The 20,196-nt window shown below is 44.5% G+C and overlaps 1 protein-coding gene and 1 long non-coding RNA gene across 2 annotated transcripts in view; one reads left to right on the top strand and one right to left on the bottom strand.

The window, feature by feature from the left end:
- Positions 1-368: 368 nt before the first annotated feature.
- Positions 369-5,713, bottom strand: LOC118244159 (uncharacterized). The gene is made up of 2 exons (XR_004777475.2): positions 5,320-5,713; positions 369-496 (listed from the first exon to the last, which is right to left on the bottom strand). It is a non-coding gene; the product is annotated as an uncharacterized LOC118244159 (long non-coding RNA).
- A 301-nt stretch (positions 5,714-6,014) lies between these two features.
- The window catches only part of LOC126913251 (DNA polymerase zeta catalytic subunit-like), a 54,398-nt gene continuing 40,216 nt past the window's right edge, over positions 6,015-20,196 (top strand). Inside the window, exon 1 of the mRNA XM_050709818.1 lies at positions 6,015-6,240. Within this exon, the coding sequence (XP_050565775.1) occupies positions 6,102-6,240 (139 nt within the window). The 5' untranslated portion in view covers positions 6,015-6,101. The remainder of the gene's footprint in view (positions 6,241-20,196) is intronic.

Genomic DNA, 20,196 nt, shown 5'->3' with positions numbered 1-20,196 from the left:
CATCTTAATCAAATTTCATTTATGAACTTCTCATCATCATACATACAATCAATAAACTGTACTTGTTACTATACTGTTAGCTGTTCCCTAACAATGTGTGTGTTCTTGTTATGCTAACCTGAACTCATTACAGAACCATGTAAATATTTGTTCTTGACAACAGGTCATTCTCCTAGCATGGGAGGGAACCTCAACCCATCCTGAATACAGAATTCTGTCAGCAAAGAACAGATCAGGAATATTGTCTTATCTCGGGAACCAAAATGAAGTGTTTACTGTCAATTTTCTTGTATGACGCTTGTAACTCTAATGCTGTTAATCAATAAAGACACTTTTTCAACTAAAAAAAAAAAAGCGGTAAGTTCTGCTTTGTTACATACGTGTAATTCTTTATTCATTTTTACATTTCAGATGATATCATTTTCTTGAATACTTAAGTGTTTTCCCGTACGCATGTTCACTGGTAGGTTTTTCTGATGCAAGGCCAAGGCAAGACCTGAAAATGATGGGGAAAAAAATACCTGTTATTCCTGCATAACTTTCTATTAAAACATTAAAAAATTCTCAGCTATTTTAAAGTTCAAAACCTTGCATTTTATAAGCAAGATATTACGATATTTCTACTACACAAATCCAACCCGGACAATTCTTACATATGCCTGTTCTCCTCCAAAACTAAGGTTACCAGCAACTTTTATTTATATGCTAAATAAGAATACCGAAAGACACTCGATTGGTAGACTCTACTTACAACTTCCAGTTTTATAGTTCTCTTTTCAACACCATCCACTGTCATTTCCTATTAGCAATTCTTTATGATTCCCACTAAATTTGTCATATGGCACTAGTCTTTGCTAAAACATTGCTTTGATACATCAAGTATTTTTGTAATTGAGACCTAGGTTAGTCTTCCCATCAGGTTTCTAGTGGCAAGACGCTGTTGACAAGTGACAAGACACTGGTGTAAGACCATTAATGAAAGGTGTTATTGCCCTGCTTCTGACAGAACCCAACTGCATTGTACTTCAGAGCCAATTGCCTACCCGGTATCTTCAACAAGAATTTTTTTTTTTTTTTTTTTTTTTAAGAGTTCTCCTGAATTAGGATCTTAAGCACTATTTCCAAAGTACAGTTACCTCCACAAATGAATTCTGCAGCCCAGGTGGCACTTTAAGCCAGTCTGGCATCTTGGGAGTTGCTCAATTCCCTGCTGTTCACATACTGTGTTTCGATTTTTATCTGGTAACATCCACACAGTACTTGACTTTCCACTGCTATGATGGGCACGCACAACGCTGCCTCAAATTCTGTCCAAAGCAGGCCTAGCTACCTAGAGCATAAGAAGGGTTTGTCAGGACTGTCATATGAAGACTCTTCCTGTGTATCTTGCCTAAGATGCCCAGTCTAATAAGTGTTCTTAAAACATAAAGACAGTCAGAAACTAATCTTTCCTAATATTTTGCACGGGTGCATGAATTTATCCATTAGCCTGCTGTTAAGGCACCCATATGTGAAACGTTTATCCGTTTTCAAACCCCAAATCTGCCTAACTTAGAAGAGAGAGCTTTCCTTGCACTTTCATCTCCCAAATAAGATCAAGGTTGTACTTGGCTTAGGTACCTAACACTAAGAAAGGACTCCAAAGTGAGAATCCCAAGAGAAGACTAGACCCTTACTCCTTTGGGCAGGGGAATATTTAGGTGATACTTTCTCAGCATTTCTAGACAGCTTTGAGCCTAACATGAGACTATGGATTCTTACACGTGGCAAAGCATGTCAAAGTTTAGTAGTCCCGCACTACACAGCATAGCACCCAATACGTTAGTCTGAAGATTTAGCCTTTATTCACTTAGCCTGTGGTGCACACAGGGAAATTCAGTTCCTGTGCAATGCAGACAGTCTGTCTAGATCGGGATGCTGAGCGTACTAGACACTACTCCAGACCAGTATGCCCAGGTTTTCTCCCTGCAGAAACCGTGTTTCTGTAACCTGCATCGACACCTGAGAAGATACGGCCCTCACCCGGCTCTGGCTCTGAAACACAGTTGGAATAAATCCAGGGCATCCTCAGACAGAGAGATCACTCCAAGATTTCAGAGCATAGACCTTCGAAAAACTGAGTATCTTGGAAATCAACAGGAACACAAACATGGATACGTAAGTCAGTTGTAAGTTAAGATGTCCTGTACAAAATGTTACCTTCTGGGTGATACTTTAACCTTTTAATGCCAATTTTTTGGGGATCTTGCTATTATAATTAGATATTTGGAAGAGGTGGCTTTTCCCTGCCCCCTACCATGTTTAGTTGCTAGCTGACTGTCTGCTCATATTTGCATTTATCATTTTTTTGTGAACTGCGGGTATCGTTTTGTGAACAGTTTTTCTAAGTAGGCACATAGTATGGATTAAGAGAAATAAGACTGACGTGTCTTTTGTTAAAAAAAAGAGTAGCTGTCCTGATTTTAGTCTACATGGAAATCCTAACTTTTAAGACAGCAATCAGTTACAGTGATAACTAATACTACTAACACTCCATTTTTTACTGTACAGCTGTTTAACTGCATGATTAGAAGCAGTTGTATATGCAAGCTTGATTATTTTCATGCAAATACGTGGCTGGCTAATTGGGAGAACAGCTGCTGCTTAGCAACTGGAGGAGAGAAAAAGGGGGTGACTTGCTTTAAAACTGACTAACACTTTACAGAGTCCATACAGAGTTTGAAGACAGCAGGGGAAATGGGCGGCAGTGCTCTCTAACCACGACGCTTCCTTTTGCGATTTTTGACATCCTAGGACATTGGCATCTTCAGGTAATAAGGGATCAGCTATGACGAAATGCGTACGTAATAGCCGCATATACGCATGCACGAACAACAAATAAAGCGCGTACTAAAGCCAAACCCTGACACACAAGCTGAAATGTAGGAAAATCCAGAAACAGACTTTGTTTCCATCACCTCCTGTAAGGGTTACTGACAATACCATCAACACTTTTTTGACTTCAGCAACTTAAACGAGCGATCAACTTAAGCTACCACAAGCCAACATTGCTGCAAGCAGCGTTCTCTTTTCCTCCCTGCTGCTCAAACTCAGCCCCTGCGCCGCCTCCTCCACTATGCAAGCGCAGGCACTCACACACCTACATAACGAGGCAGACAAGGGACCTGATCTAGGTTAAATATACCCCCAACTTTTTAGTTGGATCTCTTTTACCTGGCTCAGTTCCCAAATCCAATTTATTATGCAGCTAATCCAATACTTGCACTACCATGAAGAGGGAGGCAGGGGACCTCTCGTGACAGTGCTGACTCAAATCTCTTCCGAAAATACATCCTTACCCCAGTGTGACCTTGCAGACAATTCTTTATTCTACTTTCATATCCTTCTTGCAGTCAAAGTGTGTTCTAAGAAATTAAGAGAAACTGAAAAAGTACAGCTCAGAGGAAGTACCCAATAAATGTCTTCATGACTAAGACTACCACTTGGATCAAGCTACTTACATCAAAAAGGAAAGACGCTTAATTTTTTCTTAAAGTGCCTTGCAACACATTCAGAAATTGAATAAATAGCCTGTAGGAACAGGAAGCTGGCTCTTGGTTAGGTATCAACTTTTCTTGTCTCGGTCCCACTGTCTTCCTTTTTGCAACAGTTCCTCCTAATTCAAAACACAGCCCTCTCTGATTTAATAAACAAATTTTTTTGGTAATGAAATAGAAGACTGATTGATGTGCTTTAGTGACTCTTGCTTTGTGCTTCTAAAAAGTTTGTTATTCCAGCTATCTACACTACCCTGTCATGGGCGACTGCCTCCCCTTCAGCCGGGCTAGCAGATGTGAACTTGTGCCTGCATCTCATATACTGCACTCGTTCAGAAGAAGCCAGAATCCTCCAGTAGCTTAAAAGCCTTGGATTATATTCCAACCCAGCTGAGGTGCAGCTACACTCATGTTCTGCTGCCTATAACAACACAATATAGTACTGGATTGGTACCTCCCAGTACAGAGGTGGACTGCTGATATTGTAGTACCTTACACCTATGCAGGAAGGGGTGCCAAAGCACATCTGCCAGAGTTCAAACACATTAAGATGTCACTGAAATATGTAGCGGTTGGAAGATACGATGTTGAGGAAGTCCTACCGTCACGTGAACAGAAAGACAAGAGCATGGAACGAAGTAGTGTCCATACCAAAGTCCGATGGAAAAATCAAGAAAGTGTTAATTAAGCAGCAGTACAAAATGTATTAAAATAGCACGGGCTAGAAACTTTGTTTGGTAACATGCTTGGCAGCCTCCTAGTGATTTACTAGTCTTCATGCAATTCAAGTGATCATAAAAGAACATTCTTTCATTTCCAAAGGTTTTCCAAATATTAGCCTTGCAAAAGTAAATATCCATCAAAAAATAAAAAATGAAGATGTAGCTCAGTTATTCTTTAGTTGAAAACAGTTTGGGTTTCGGCCCTATTTCAACTACTCACTTTTATGATACAAGATTTTTTGAAGACTAGGTAGTTTGACGTTGTTTCTGCTTGCATAAAAATGAGTTTATGGGAAACAGTGGTAAGGTAGTGAAAATAAACAGCTTACTAAGAAAGAGTAGCTAAACGCTTACCCTCAGAGCAGGCAGGCAAGCTTCCTGTTCATTACAATGAAAAAACGAAGGGTAGCAACTGCCTGACCTGCCTTTTGTTTAAGCCCAAACCCAAAACACATGTAAGGAAAATGCGAAACACATGTTTTACATGTTGGGCTTCTGTCGGGTTTTATAGATTCGTACGCCCAGCTCTTGCCATCCGGTCTCGCACGCACACGTGACAACCTAACTCTAGGTGTAAGCATGCTGAATGTTCATACAGGTGGGTCCCCCGCACCGCCGACTCTTGCTTATTTCCCCCACACCTCACCTCCGAGACAAAGAGGCTACAAGGGGGATGTGACAGGGGGGTTTGTGCCCGTTTTGGAGGGCAGCCCGCCCCAGCCAGCCGCACACCGTGAACCACACCCTCCTGGAGGCCCGGGGGCGGCGTGAGGAGCCCCTTTCACCCCTCCACCCCCACCAAATTACGGCAGGGGGCTAATGAAGGAGGCCGGGCCGTGAAGGGAAGGTGAGGGCCCGGCCCCGCCCCGGCCCCAACCGCCCCCACCGCCGCTCCGGCCACAGGGGGCGCAGGCCCCGGCGGGCAGCGCCGGGGAACGGCATCACCCGGCTCCCCCCTCCCGCCCCCGTTGCGTGTAGTTCTGTTTTATTTTGCTTTATTTTTTTTTTCCTTTCAGTCTCGCTGCCGGGCTCGCCGGCCCCCGCAGCGTGCCGACACTCACCTTCCCGCAGCGAGGCGGCTCGGCGTCCAAAATGGCGGCCGGGCCCGCCCTGCGCCCCGCCGCGGCGCTGCCTCAGCCCCTCAGCCCCTCAAGCCCCTCACCCCTCAGCACCATCGGCGGCTCGGGGCTCCGCAGCCTCGCCCTCAGCCCGCTCGGCCGAGCGCCGAGCCGCGGGCGGACATTTCCCCTCACACAGCCGGGGCGGGGCGGGGCGGGCGGCGCCTTCCTTCCCCCTCCTTCCCCGCATCGTCTTGCGATGGTTGCGCCCGTGACGCCACCATCATGGCAACAGCAGCCGCAGCGCGGAGCCGGCGGCCAGCCCAGGCCTCCTCACGCATGGCGGCGGCGGTGTCGGTGGTGCTGCTGCCGCCCCTGAGGCGCCGCCGGCCGGCGGGGCCCTGAACGACCCGGCGGGAGGGGAGGGGGGGGGGGAGGCGAGCGCGCGCACGCGCCCGGAGCGGCCGGCGGGGGGGGGGGGGGGGGGGGGGGAGTGAGAGGCGGAGGGAGGGAGGGAGGGAGGCAGGGAGCGCGCGGCCGTGCGCGCGCGCGCGAGGAGGGAAGGGAGAGAGGAGAGGAGGAGGCGGGCGGGGGGCTGCGCGCGCGCCCTCGCTGGCTGCGGCGCGCGGGGGCTGGGGGGGGGGGGGCGCGCGCGCGCGCGCGCGGGGGTGGGGGGGGGGGTTGGAGCCGTTGCGGAGCTCGGCGTCGGCTCCGGTCGCGCGCCTCGGTGGCGGCGGTGGAGGCGGAGGCGGCGGCGGCGGTGCGGGCTCGCGGCGGCCAGCACCATGTTCTCAGTGAGGATCGTGACCGCCGACTACTACATGGGCAGCCCGCTGCCCGGCCTGGACCCCTGCCAGGCCCACTTCCGAGAGGCCCCGGCCGGGCGGGTGCCCGTCGTCAGAGTCTTCGGCGCCACCCCCGCAGGTAAGGGAGCGACAGACGGACGGAGACGGACGGACGGACGGACGGACGGACAGACACCCCCCTCACCCCTCCCCTCACCCGCTGCGGCGCGGGGCCCGCTGGCGGCGGGCCTGTGGCCGCCCGCCCGGCGGCGCGGGGGGAGGCAGCTCCTGCTCTTTGTGGCTGGGTCGCGGCCCCTTCCCCTTCTTCCCCTTCTTCCCCATCTCCTTCCCTTCCCTTCCCCTCCCTTCCCTTCTCTTCCCCTCCCCGCCTCTCACCTGCCGGCCCCCCGTGAAGGGGGAAGGCCGGGGGGGGGCAGTTGCACTCACCCAGCGGTTTATTTTTTAATTATTATCATTATTATCATCGCTGTTTTCCCCGGGGGCGGCGGGTGCTGCAGTGCAGACGGGCACGGCCCCGCCGCCGGCCACATGTTGCCCCCCGGGGCTGCCCCGTGTCACCAGCCCCCCGCAGCCCGGCCGTGCTCGGGGCTCTCAGCGCCCCGGCAAACAGCCGTGGTGCCCGGGAGCAGGGGTTTCATGCCCCTTTCTGTCTCCCCATGCGTTAATCAGTGTGTTTTTTAAACAACAGCCTCCTCTCCGAGGTGTTAGACGTGTGAAGGGGTCATCGCTTACGTTCCCTTTATGCTTACGCTGTATAATGCTGACCTTGGGGATTAAGGTATTTCTCCGTGTTTTATTGACACGTTGAAAAAGGTATCGCTCGTATACATTAAACGTTAAGCAAGACAAAAAACGTGTAATAAAATAGCCCAGCAATAGCGTCGTTCCTTCATCCACTTACATGGCAGAACAGACATTTTTCATTTTTCCCAATTATCTGTTCTCAGATACAGAGAAACGTGAGGTATTAAAGCTGTTGTGATCTGGTGCATCTCCAGCTCTGAATTATGAAGTGGATGAGTGGGATTAATAGGTACAATATTGAGGTAGTGGGGCCTATTTTATTGTAGCTCTGATTTTGCATACAAAGGAGATATTATGTAATAATATTTATGTAATGGCATGAGTAGCTATTTCATTATTAAAAAATGTAGAGCCTGAGGTTGTCTGGCAGGTAGCAGGCTTTGTGTGCGTGCGTGTGTGTGTGGTTAACTCATTAAGGCTTATTTTCTTTAAAGAAAATGTTTAGGCTATGCCATATCATGAATGTGGCATCCTAAAGTAAACAGTGCAGTAGTTTAGTTGTCCAGCTATTAGGAACACAGTAGGAAATCCTTGGCTTCCCAAACCATAAGCTTTAATGTTAGTTTGCATAATTGAAGTGTTTCTAATTCATCTTGGTTAGAAAGCACGTTTTACTATAGTCTGCAAAGGAAGCATGACTTGGCTATCCTCTCTGTATTTCCTTGTTAAACTTTTTTACGGCTCTCTTCTTTTCTGTCCACCTAATGTTTGTTCATTGTCTTCAAGAGTTTCTTATTGCATCTCTATCTTTATTTAAAAAACAACAAACAAACAAACCTGTAAGCCTGTCTTCAGAGGTGTTGGGAGTAAGCGGTCATTGTCAGAAGCAGAGTGCCTGACCTCAGAGAGAGGGCTATCCGATTCTTGGCTCGAGAGTCAAAATATAAAATGAAATCAAGTACAGTCACATCTACGTTGATGTTTTCCTTGAGGAAAAAAAAAAAAAAGGTAAAACCAACTTGTAATACACCATATAGGGCAATAGTGTGTGCTTATTGTCTGGTTTACAGGCACCGTGATGCTTGTCTTCACGTGAGTTGGTCGGGAGGAGAAAAGCCCCGTCTCATTGGGTTTAACATGTACGTCTTGCCTGCAGGACAGGTGTTCAGTTGCCACGCTGCCTGCGTGATAGCAAACCACTACGTCTGCGTAGGCTGCTTCACCTCCGGCATGATTAACTCTGCACGAATCTTGGTATGTTTAAAGCTGCGCGTCCATGCTGTGCAGCTAATTGGGAGTCAGGTTCAGACCAGGCTCCAAACTCCACCTGCTGAGTGAAGGGAGATTGATTGGTGTACGCGAGTGGTTTATGCAGATGTTCAGAAAGTTAAAACGTCTGGCAGCAGTGTATCTTGTGTCTGCGACCAGCAATGGACGTTGGTTCTGAAGGCACGTGCTCTTTCTGCCTCTTCTTCTGCGTTGAAAGAGGTGTATGAATGGCAAAGGTTGCCAATGTTCTTATCTTTGAGGGCTTTTTTTGTAATCCTATACTTAACAATTGATTTAGAGATTGTACTGGCAAACCATTCCAAAATTAAAGTGGTTTGTGGTAACGGTGGTTGGGGGAGGTAAAACAAGGCTTCTAGTTAAAAATAACGAAGGACTGAACTCCCAGAATGAGCTGTATTTGTGATAATGCTTGACAACTTCTTTAGGTCTTTTGAAGAAGAAGAAATGTCATTCTATTCAGCAAGACCATGCGAGTCATCTTTTGGTGTCCTACATCTTTGCTGAATAAGAGCTCAAAAGGCAAGGAATCAAAACTTTCCTTAAGCCTAGAGCCCGCCTACTATTTTCTGTTTTTCTGTGAAACACAAAGAGCAGAATTCTGACTGCGATGGCAAACGGCGAAGTGAAGCACTGCTAGAATTCCTGTTTGAATGCATCTTAGCTGGTTAAGCCATTTCATTTCATTTTAGTGGTTTGGTGCTTGAAAAGCAGACTTGCACGTCTGTTGGCACAGTGAATCGGGCAAAAAGTAAAATTTCAGAAATGCTGCAACACTGCCATGGTGGTAATACAGTAAAAGCAGTATTAAATTCACGCTTTGTTGTATAAGATCATAGATACTATTTGATGAGACATCTTTGCATTTCTAAAGGAGTCTCGTGATATTGTTTAAAAACAATAGGCTTTAATTCACTAGGTAATGCTTAACTATGAAACAAAATTTCATTATCTTCTCAGGCAGTATTTCTGTTCTGCTGGCTAGCAATTTTTGTAAATGCTTTTTATAAAAAAAAATAAACCTCTGAGAAATGGCAAGGCCTGTTTGTAACAATGAAAGCATGCTGAAAATTGAATTTCTGTTTATGTATGGTCCTTTCTTTAATTGGTGGTTCTTGAGTTGTCATTCTTGTTGCTGAGTCGTGGCATGTGGAGCTATCAAGGTTGTGATTTATTTCCTGCTAGCTCTTGGCCATTTCAAGGTCTTGGAGTTTTTCCGCAGGATTTCACTGACTATCTCCAAAGAAGAGTCTGAATGCTCGGCTGCGTGTTTGTCAGGTGTTGTTCAACTGCTGAAAGACAGAAGCAAACTGTAAATCCATCCATAACGAAACCAGGGTGAGAATACGTGTCGTGTTACGGGAGACATTAATAAATGAGCTGCGGTTGCTAAATTAATCACTTCACTTAACAACACTGAGTCCAAGTAGCTGAGGACACTCTTAAGCCACACAGAAGATGTCTGTTGGTGCATGATAATGCGTATTTTAAATGGATAGTTGAAATATTAAAAAAAAAAAAAATATCAGAATTCAGATTTGGGTATGATTTGAGGCTGACACATGATAAATTCTACAGAAATAGGTACATGTTTTGAAATTGCTTTGAAGGCTGTTAGGCTGGGAAATGTTTGTTCAAGTGATGGAAGAGACTTTGGAGAAGGCAGATTAGAAATTTACCTTAGAAAAAGTGGTGTCTAATGCAGGGATAACATAAGACTGCTGTCCTCAACTGCCACTATTCATCTCTTTTTGAAGAATTTTGGGTTACGAAATCACTGATTCAAGACTGAATCTTACTTCAAGGCAGCACAAAAACTCAGCTGAAGAAGAGGATGTTTTTAAGTTACTTTTGGCCCCGAGTTTTTCTGAGGCTGGGCATAATTGAGAGCAGGGGTTTGGAGCCAACCAAGTGTGAATGCGTCTCAGGTAGGCAGCTGAGTTTAGTTTCTCGGTTTTCCGAGAGGAAAAAAGCAGAGGCAAATGCTCCAGCTCAGATCTGGCTCCCTTCCAGCGGCGGTAGCTCTGCTATGACTCAGTGAGGGGGCCTGCTTATCTTCTTCTGTTCTTCCCTCCCCTTTCCCCCTTCACTGACCTGGCTAGGCTGTATATCTGATCCCATCCCAGTGTCTCTCTCTCCTCCCTTGCTGCTCACTTGAGAAGGAATGAGCTCATCACAGGAACTTGCTGCTTTTTATGCTCAGTTCAAGATTAACCTTTTTTCCTCCCCTCATTCTTGCTACCACTCCAGACACGTTGTCCAGCGATAGCCATTCCCCGTAGCCTCTTGTTTCATTATCCCAGCGTTTGCAGGCAGGGATCCTTCTGGTTGTCCCTGCTTCCAATGTTCAGTTCTCCAGGAGCGGGCACTTCTCTTACGGTCTTCCAGTTCCTTCACTGGGGGGACATGAGGATGCAAAATAGGTTGCAGCCACAGTGGTGTGGCTTATGCCTCTGCCTTACCTCTCTACTCTCCTCCCTCAATATACCCAGGTACAACTGGCCTGGGGCTGCACAGTGTAGCTCTACTTCCAGCATACCAGTTCTGCATTGGGCAGTGGCAGGCTTCTCATGCTTCTGAAGAGGTAGTTGAAAAATAGCCTCATGCCCATTTGTTTCGCTTTTCTCCAGAGGTTTGTAGTTTCCATAAGATATGAACAGGGCTCGAGTAGGAATTGAGGAATTTGGGATAAAGCATTTATGCCGAGATTGTTCTTGGTGTTTGAGGTCTGTCGGTGATGTGATTGGAGGTCATTAGCCAGTAATTTACCTGATTTTTAAAAATAATATGTTTTCTAGTCTGTTTTTTGTTTCATTTGTTGGTTTAGGGTTTTTTTTGTTTTGTTTTGTATTTTTTAAAAACTGTACTTTTTTTTGGAGGCATCTGTTACCTACTTTGTATAGATTGCCTGCTGAGGTGTTTGAGCAATGAGAGGCTGCCTGAATAAACTGTGAGATTCTGCTCTGCTGGTATGAAACTCGTTAAGCAGCAAATTAAGTACCTGTGTATATGTAACTTGCTATAATTGTTTCTTAAATAAACCTTAAAATACTGTGACAAAGTTGATATTCTAATTAGAATCCAGCCATTGGTTTCATAACCATTGTTCTGTTTGCATCTGGGGAGTAGCTCCTGGTCAAGTCACTGAATGTTTGTGCTCTTATAATTCAATCAGAAATAGATGTGTAACTGGCACTATGTGCCTAGAACCCCTTCAGGTGTTGTAGAGTCCCGAGTTTTTCACAAAGTAGCCGGGTCCATACTGAGTATTGTCCACAGTACCTGACTTGGAACTCATTTCTATGCTCAGCACCCCTGGAAGCAGCTTATCTGTCTCAGATACCACTTCCAGTTCTGCTACGTATTTCTTGTGGGTCTTTTTTGGCTGCTTGTTGAAATATTTTCTGTTTTGGTGTGTAAGAGGAACCTCCTCAAAATAACACGCTGGGCTGAAAATAGTCGTCTCTCTTATTTTTACCGGAGTAGCACATGGATGTCACAACTGAGGTTGGCAGGATTAGGCAATGTGTAAATACTTAGTGAGAAACAGCTCCTGCTTAGTAATTTTTGCAGTCTGAGCAGACAAGATAAATCTCTGGAAGAAGGAGGCAGATGTGGTAACACCATGCTATCCATTTCTTCTCAGTCTCCTCTTTCAGACTTCCAGTATCGATCATTTAATACCCTGTTCTGCTAACTGTTGTCATTACCCTGTTTTTGTCCTTTCCCCTTGATTGACTTGATTGACCTCAGCGTGCCTCTGAGAAGGACGAAGATGGCAATGAAACGAACTGTTCAGAGAGAGGCAGCAAGAACGCTCGCACTGAAAGATTTATGTTGGAAGTTTGGTCTCAGATGAAGCAGCTGAAAGCTTTCGGAATGATTGGACAGCATCACTGGAGATTTAGTCTCACGTTGTGGGAGATCTCCTGATCAAAGTCTCAGGCCAATTAGCAGCAAACCTTTGAGTGGTTTTGTGGTTTTTTTTTTGGGGGGGGGGATGTTTTTGTTTTTTTTTAATTAAGCATTCTGCATCTCCAGCTGTCACAAAGCCAGCCTCTGACAAGCCTGCATCTATTGCGCTTCACCTGTCATTGCTGGACGTCAAGTTGACCCTTGATGGACTTGCTTCTTCCTCTCTTTGCCATGTCGTATGTACCGTCCCTGCATATTAAAGTTGTGTGCCTTCCTTACGTTCCTGTGTACATCTCCTCTATATTAACTTGTTCTATGGGGAAAAATTGTTTCCCTGTCTATTGAATTGCTATCGTGCATTTCAGGAACGTATTCTTGACAGATGGCGAGATATACCTAGGTAGAGAAAAGAATGGATTTGCATAGGGTCCCACATCACATCAGTAGCAAAACTGATAATACAATGAAGCAGTTACTGTCTGCAGGCAGTATTTTTTTTCTATGATACTACCCTGCCCCATGATAAATTTATGTAAATAGCAAAATAATGTTCCTTTATATGCTGAGAAAAGTTATAGTCATGGTAACAATTATAACATTAAAGCCTAGACTTGATTAACAGGGTCCAGGGACTGGCTGGCAAGATCTGCCATGAAATCAGCATAGTTAGGCTGTAATTGCACTGTTGCTCATGATACCTCTGTGTATTCTGGTGAAAACAATTTTGCAGAATGCAGAGGAAGAATCAAATCTGTGAGCGTACAAACAGGCAGTGTTTTCCTGCCTGTGCTACAGTGACTTTAAGGATGAGGATACAGCCCAAAATACGCAAGAATCTAAACAAATATCAAAAAAAAAAATTGTACGAGATAAAGGGATTGCCTGAAATGCCAGCGTTTGCACAGGCTTCATTCATGCATGCTTGTTAAGCTTCTCTTCTTTCAAGAGCTGTTTTTTTACAGAGCAGCTATAAGGTGCGTTAGGAGTTTGTGGGTATTTTGGCAGAGTGCTTAAATAAAACCTTGCACTTGATGGCCGGGAGTGGCTCACGAGTTATTACAGAGCCATTTGATGTCTGCATGCTCCTGCTTTTCCCTGTCCTGCGATCAGCGTGCAGACAGCCATTTCAGATAGCTTCTTCCACCACTCACATATGTATGCAGCCCATAACATTGCCTGTGTGTTGCTGAGCTCACGTGTGTGGCTTTGGTGTATGTGTGCATGCCCTCTCAGATTTTCCGGTTGTGGAGTCTCCCTCCTTGGAGGTATTCAAAACCTGGCTGGACGTGAGCCTGGGCAAGCGGTCGTGGTTGGGCCAGGTGACCTCCAGAGGTCCCTTCCAGCCTCAGCCGTTCTGTGCTTCCTGAGACCGCCCCTGTCAGCACGAGGTGCTCCGTACAGCCTGTTCCTGTGTCCAGGGCAGCATGGTGGCATCCAGAGGGTGTGGGAAGGGTGCCAGCAACCTGGCTTTGAGTTGGTTACGTTACTGCTGTAAAAGTTCCTGGAAGCTCTTGGTAGTATTACCGAAAGCCAGTAGAGATTTGGAAAGAGTATTCACTACATATACCATTGCTGGGTTGGGCTTGTCCCTCAGTGACAGGTTCTTTCTCCCCAAATTACAGAGAGAATGAGCAGCCACTGCTGATTTACATTCAAATTGCACCTCTATACTGTTTGCTGACTAAACGAGTGTTTACTACAGCAAGGCTGCATGTCCTATTTTAGGTGCGATATCAACATGCAGTACTCGGTGCGAATATTGAAAGGGCTGTGTAATGTTGCACCTAATCCATAATACTTGGCATTACTCCTCAGGGGAGGTTTACAATACAAGTTTTCTGAGTTTTGTATAATGAGATGTATAATGAGTCGTTCATTTTGTGTTTGAAACTACCTAGGTAGTTTTCTGTATAGCACCGATCCTATTAAGCAGTGGGAATTGGAAACTGATTCAGCCCTCATTTCTGCAGGTACTGCCTTCAGATCAGTAATGAACAAATTTTTATTGCTGCCACCCCTATTATATTTATTATCCAGATGAGGAGGTTATTTTGTGGAGTTCTCAATATAGCAGCTTTTACGCTTCCTTTTTAAAAGTTACCTATTTAACCTCGCAAAGGTGTTACAACAGGCTCTCATTGCAGATCACTCTTCCTTCGTGTTCTTCTGTGTTGTGTTTTTACCCGTTGACCATTAAGCAAGAGGTTCTGTGAATTCATGTTTATAAGCAGTGAAACCCATTTTAATATCTGTAAGGAATTAGAAGGGATTATAGGCTCTTTCTTGTGTTGACATACACTGACAATATTTTATAAATACTTGGAATCAAATATTTTAATATTTGAGCTGTTTGAATTAGCTTTATAGAACTATGGCTTAACCGTCTTTACTGTTAGGCCTAAATCGCAGCAGTAAAAACAACCCAGTGTTGCTCTGAGTATTAGCTGTTTGTGCGTTTCCTTCAGCTGAAGTGTGGTTTTGCCCTCAGATTAACGCTCACAGAACTGCACAATTGTTGAGGTTGGAAGGGACCTGGAGATCATCTGGGTTGTCCAAGCAGGGTCACCCGGAGCAGCTCCAGGGGTGGGAACTCCACAACCTCCCTTTGAGTAATAAGTTGTTGTGTTGTGCTTGCCCACTCTCACAGTTTTAGAAACAGAACAACAACAACCCACTACCTTCTCAAGTTTGAGTGGAATTTCCCATGTTTCAGTTTGTGCCCGTTGCCACTTGTCCGTTCACCGGGCACCACTGGAAAGAGTCAGACTTGTTCACCTTCCCTGCTTCCCATCAGGGATTTATACCCGCTGATAAGGTGCCTCCCCCAACCCCAGTCCTCTTCTGCAGGCTTACAGGGTCGGGGCTCACACAGCCTCCCCTTGTCCGTCAGGTGCTGTAAGCCCTCGCTCGCCTTCATGCCCTGGCTCCAGTGTGTCCATGTCTGCCTTGGACCTGGGAGCCCAGGCCTGGACCCGCTGCTCTGCGCGTGTCTCGGCAGTGCCGAGTAGAGGAGAAGGGTCGCCTCCCTTGACCTGGGTGGTGTTCCTAGCGCAGCTGGGGATGCTGCTGAGGTGCGTTGCTGGCTCGCGTTCACCCAGGACCCCGAGGTCCTTCTCTGCAAAGCCTCTTGTACAGATGTGTGGAGTCGTTCCTCTCCAGGTGAGGACTTTGTGTTTCCCTTTGCTGGACTTCCCGATGTTGTCAAGGTCCTGCTGAATCTCACAGCACAACCCTCTGGTGTGTAAGGCACTCCTCCAAATTTTGTATCATCTGCAAACGTGTTGAGGGTGCACCTGTTCAACGTCCAGGTCACTGAGGTAGTTGTTAAACGGTACTGGCCCAGTATTGACCTCTGGGGTATACCACAAAGGACTTGCCTCTGTGTTATTGCAAGACTTCTCCCCCTCACTCATGCTTAATTTCTTACTTCACAGCATAAGTCAAAGCCATTTCAGAGCTCTTTCTCCTCAGCGTGTTTTGTTGTTACCTCTTCGTTTATTTAACAATGTCATCCTCTGGGGTGACTGAATATGTGCTTCACGTCATTCCTGCTTACAGCCAGGTTTGTTTTGTAGTGTTTGTAACACTTATATGTAGATACCTCAAGTAAAGTATAACTGTATAGACCCCAACATTATTATTTTTACATTCTCTATTTTTTATGGTGTGTTTTACCTGGACAGAAAACGTGGGAATGATACAAAATAACTACATCATCATTTGACTAAAACTATGTTCTGTATCAAGAGCTACTACTTTAAATCCTCCCATTTTCTCTACTTTGGGAAAAGTGGCATTTGTTGTGAATAAAGTAATTTAACTTGCCATGGTGATTCAGGCCATTCTTTATTACTTTTTATGTATGGTTCTTCATGACTTTGTGCATTCCTGTATACTAGACAGGTTTGTAAACCTGCAAATCCCATGCAAAGATGACCCTAGTATCATCACAGGCTGGATTCCTGTTTCGAGTCTGATGCGTTAAAAAAAAAAATCTAAACCAAAACCTTAGGTCGGGTGGGAAGAAATAAAGTTCTGCTAAGCATTTACAGATTGTGCTAGCGTGTCAGATTTTGGTGAGCTTGTGTTCTTATGCCAGCAGTTGGAAGCCTAATCAAAGAAATAAATTGGTGTTTTTAACCACTGCTGTAATAAAGATGAAAGGCTTAAGAACAGAACCCGGTTGTTTTAGACAGTGTGCGGATAATGGTGGGTAGTCCTCGCTCCAAGAAAATTGTGTTCTGTTTAAATGGGACGTTAAAAGGTGTAGAAAGAGTGATATGTTAGGAAAGCAGATGGTGCGGCGATATTGCTAGTCATTATTTTGAAGTGGAATTTTGTAGGAGGGATTGTCTGAATGGAAAAACAGGACAAGGGGAGGACGTGTTGAAAGGAAAGCCGGGAGCGGACGGGGATATGGAGAGCATGTGAGGTGAGGTGGGGAGGGGGAGGCAGGCAAAACAGTGCTGAGGGCCAGGCCTGTGGAAATGTTGGATGTTGGAGCAGCAACAACAGGGACCAGTTATCTGAGGCTGCTCCCTTCTGGTTTCACTTGCTTTGGCCCTTGGGGCTGGTTCATCCCCTGGAATTTCTTCTCTCCAGCCTGGTGGCTGGAAGCAGAGGAGGTGTTACACAAGGCTTATTGCTCTGTGCAATGGGAGAAGAGGAAGAAAACAAAGCCCCCGGTAGCGAGAACTGCCCAAGAGGTGTGGAGCGTCCTGGAGAACTACAATACCCTCAGGAGGATTTGCAGTTTGCAAGCATCTTTTTGTGTTGTTGGCTTTCATGAAAACTCGTATCACTGTTTCTAGGTGAAGGGATGTGAAAATGTGAATAAAACAAATTGTGAATATCCTGTGTTCATCTTCCCAATGTATCAGTGGCAATAAAATAAAACCAGGCAGCCTTCAAGCCTGACACTGCAGTGTGAAGCATGCGGGAGAAAATACATCTTTTGTTGGCAGAGGAAGATAGATGGGTCCACCTAACACGAGTATGCATGTGGCAGATGTGTAAATTAAAAAAGGAGAGGAATGAATCACTTCAAGTGATCATCTCTTTAGTGTAAATGATGCTTTCAGTAGCTTGCTCTTAGGTTGTGTTCCTCAGTTGCCTCTGTACAAACCTTACTCATTTTGTGCAAGCTCGGTGCGTTGGGCAGGGAGACGCCTTAGCAAGGCTTTATTCTTTCCAAGTTCATCTTCAGCATTTTCAGAATGTCGTTCTCTTACACAGCCCACTAGCAATGCAGTGTTTTAATTTGATAAATAATCTGGCTTCTGTAGCTGTCTGACTCCTAGCAGACTGTTTAATTTCACCGAAATTTTGAACCCTATAGTTTTTAAAGAATGAGTGATTGCATTTCTTACAGCGCCCTCCTGACCAGAGATTTAATATTTTGATAGCAGTACCTTCATGGTGAGAAGCTGAAGTGTAGGCATGTGAAAAGAAAGTTGCGGAGATAAAAAGGTGATGGAAAAATGCCAGTAGACCAGAGTGAAGGTGGCATGGGCACCTTTAGGACCTTGAATAAGGACTTTCTTGTGTGTGACTAAAAGAAGGGCGAACACCATGTGATATGCGTACAGAATGCTCTAGTAGATTCAGGTGACTGAGATATTTCTTGAAAGCCCAATAGTCTCATGTCCTATGTTCTCACAGATACCCGCAGTAACTATGTTGTGAATGAGTTGAGCAAGCACCGTAACAGTTAACCTTACTTGCAGCTTTACCAAATGCCAGGGAACACTTTTAGAAGTTGCTCTTTTATTTTCTTAGTCTGGATGCAGCTCAAGTGAGCAGAATAATTTGCATGTTGCATATTACGTTCTCTGTTACATGGTAGACAAATCTCACGCAGACATAGCATCGTTGCCATTTATAAACTTTCTGCAGGACTTCTTAAACTCTTCTGAAAAACATGTCATTCTTAAAACAACCTTAAAGAAGGGGTAAAGGCTTAGTGGGAACTAGGTCAGCATTCACAGGGGGTTGGCTATCAGGGTGGTGCTTGGGCTTTATGTTTTTAATCCTCTGGTGTGTATACGCGTCTTTGGCTCCTGTGCGAGTTCCATGTTAGCCCAGGCATAGGGTTTCTGGAGTAAAAAGCTGATTCATCGCTTAATCAAGTATCTATATCTAAATATTGTCCTCTTGTTACAAATAAAGCTTCAGCTATTGCAGCATTCATAAATATAGGCGGAAATGTCAATGAGTCTCTTTCAGTTCCTTTTGAGACTTTGTGATAAGTTGGTTTAGGAGAAAATCTGATGAATAAGATTGCATTATAATGCTTTTATCATCTGAAGATACTTAATTTGATACACAGCAGTCAGGGGAAGCACAAGTAACGTTTAAAACTGTCATACAAATTGTTGGCAGTTTTTGTAGCTGCTCTGCAGCAGCCATCAGTTAAATCTCAAAGCTTGATCGTACAGTTGAATACGTGTGTACGTCTCTAACATTATTTCCAATGAGCTTTCAAATCTAGTAGCTTGCATTTTTTATTTTATATTAATAATTTCAAATGTTTTGTGATGTGCAATATTGACTGGGAATTTAAGTCCAAGACTTTGATGCAGTAGCAGTCGCTTTGCATGCATGTGGCTTTCTGAAGCCATTCAATTTTTTTTTGCCTTGATTTTGTACAAACGCAATTACGCTAGTGATTTTACACTAGGAAGTCACTTAGAATTGCAGGGAATGGGAAAGAGGAGGGGAAAGATTGATGCAATACATTTGCAGAGCTGAGGAGGTTTGGGGGATTTGTTTTTATGGAGGTAGACTCAGTCTGTTGCCCTCAAATAATTGGGTTCGTCGTGCTACTACAGCATAATTTAGGTCGTGACTATTCTAGAGCTGAAAATAATGTTACAGGGTATTTTGTGAGCTTATATTTGATGTTGTAAGAAGTAATTGGAGAAGGGTACATGATTTTCTACTGCTTTTTTATTCTTAAATATTTCACGTTACAGAAGCTCTGCAGAAGAATTCTGCTATGTTTCAGTTGATCAAAACACTACAAAAGGCTGTTGCTGGTACTGGAGAGAGCATATTCATGTGAAGATTGCAGGAGGAGACATACAGAGGACAAAAATACAACTCAGGGAATTAGAAGTCCATTGCATCTGCAGTTGCGAAGGAGTCTCAGTTTTTTTCCTTCAAAGCATTATTAGAAACAGTTTCTAAATTTCTCCAAATACATAGTCATTTGTTACAGATACCAAGCCATTCCTTACTGTGAGGAATTCGTTACCGTACCATATGTAGTTAGATATATTCTGTTACTCTGTGTGTAAGCCTGGTTCCTCAATATCTGTAAATTGTATGTTTAAATGCAACCCCAGAACCACAGTCTTTCTGATGGAGTAGAACCCAGTGTAGCTGTTACAAATCTTACGATATTCAAAATTTTATTTAAAGCTATGTTAAAATTCAGTATAATTTTGATTTTTCACCTCTTCTTGCAGTTGTCATAACTGGAAAATTCTTCAAGTGTTGTATTGCAAGCATTTATTTTCTTACAGCATCCAGTGATCATTGGAGGCATGTTTTTAGGATAGGTGAGGAGGAAAATATGGTAGGGAGGGCTATCCCCTAAATCTTTAGCTCTGTCAATATTTAGTTACTGGAGTGATTGGTTATGATTGCAGCCTCTTGTTGTTATACTTGGAAGTGTATATTTTATTTGTTGCTGTGGGTTCGTTAGAGAAAATGAAAATGTTGGTAAAATATTGTTTAAAAAATCAGTTTAAAAAAATAACTGTAATGAAGGGTGACAGTGTTACATATACAAAGGGAATTACTTCTAGTAAACTTTTATAAAGGTGGTGCCAGTTCTCTTTTGGCATCTGTTTTCTATGGGTTCTTAAAACCAGGTTATTGTTACTGATTTGTCAGCTCAAATCTGTTGGTGGCACTGCTGCTACTTGCCTGGATATTTCTAAGCTGAGTCTTACAATGCCAGCGGAAAGGGCAACATGGTGTGGTTGTCATAGTGGTAGGGAACTGGACCTACCTTTGGGAATTCTCTCCTTGTTCCAGCTAAGGGGAAAAAAACAACACAAAACCACCATTGTTATTGCTGTTAGAATACTGATCGATTATATTTTAAAAATAAAGATCTTTC

Source organism: Cygnus atratus, chromosome 3 (assembly GCF_013377495.2).
Source record: "Cygnus atratus isolate AKBS03 ecotype Queensland, Australia chromosome 3, CAtr_DNAZoo_HiC_assembly, whole genome shotgun sequence".
Taxonomy (NCBI): Eukaryota; Metazoa; Chordata; class Aves; order Anseriformes; family Anatidae; genus Cygnus; species Cygnus atratus.
The sequence above is the reverse complement of the archived record's forward strand: the minus strand, read 5'-3'. Positions and strand labels throughout refer to the sequence as shown.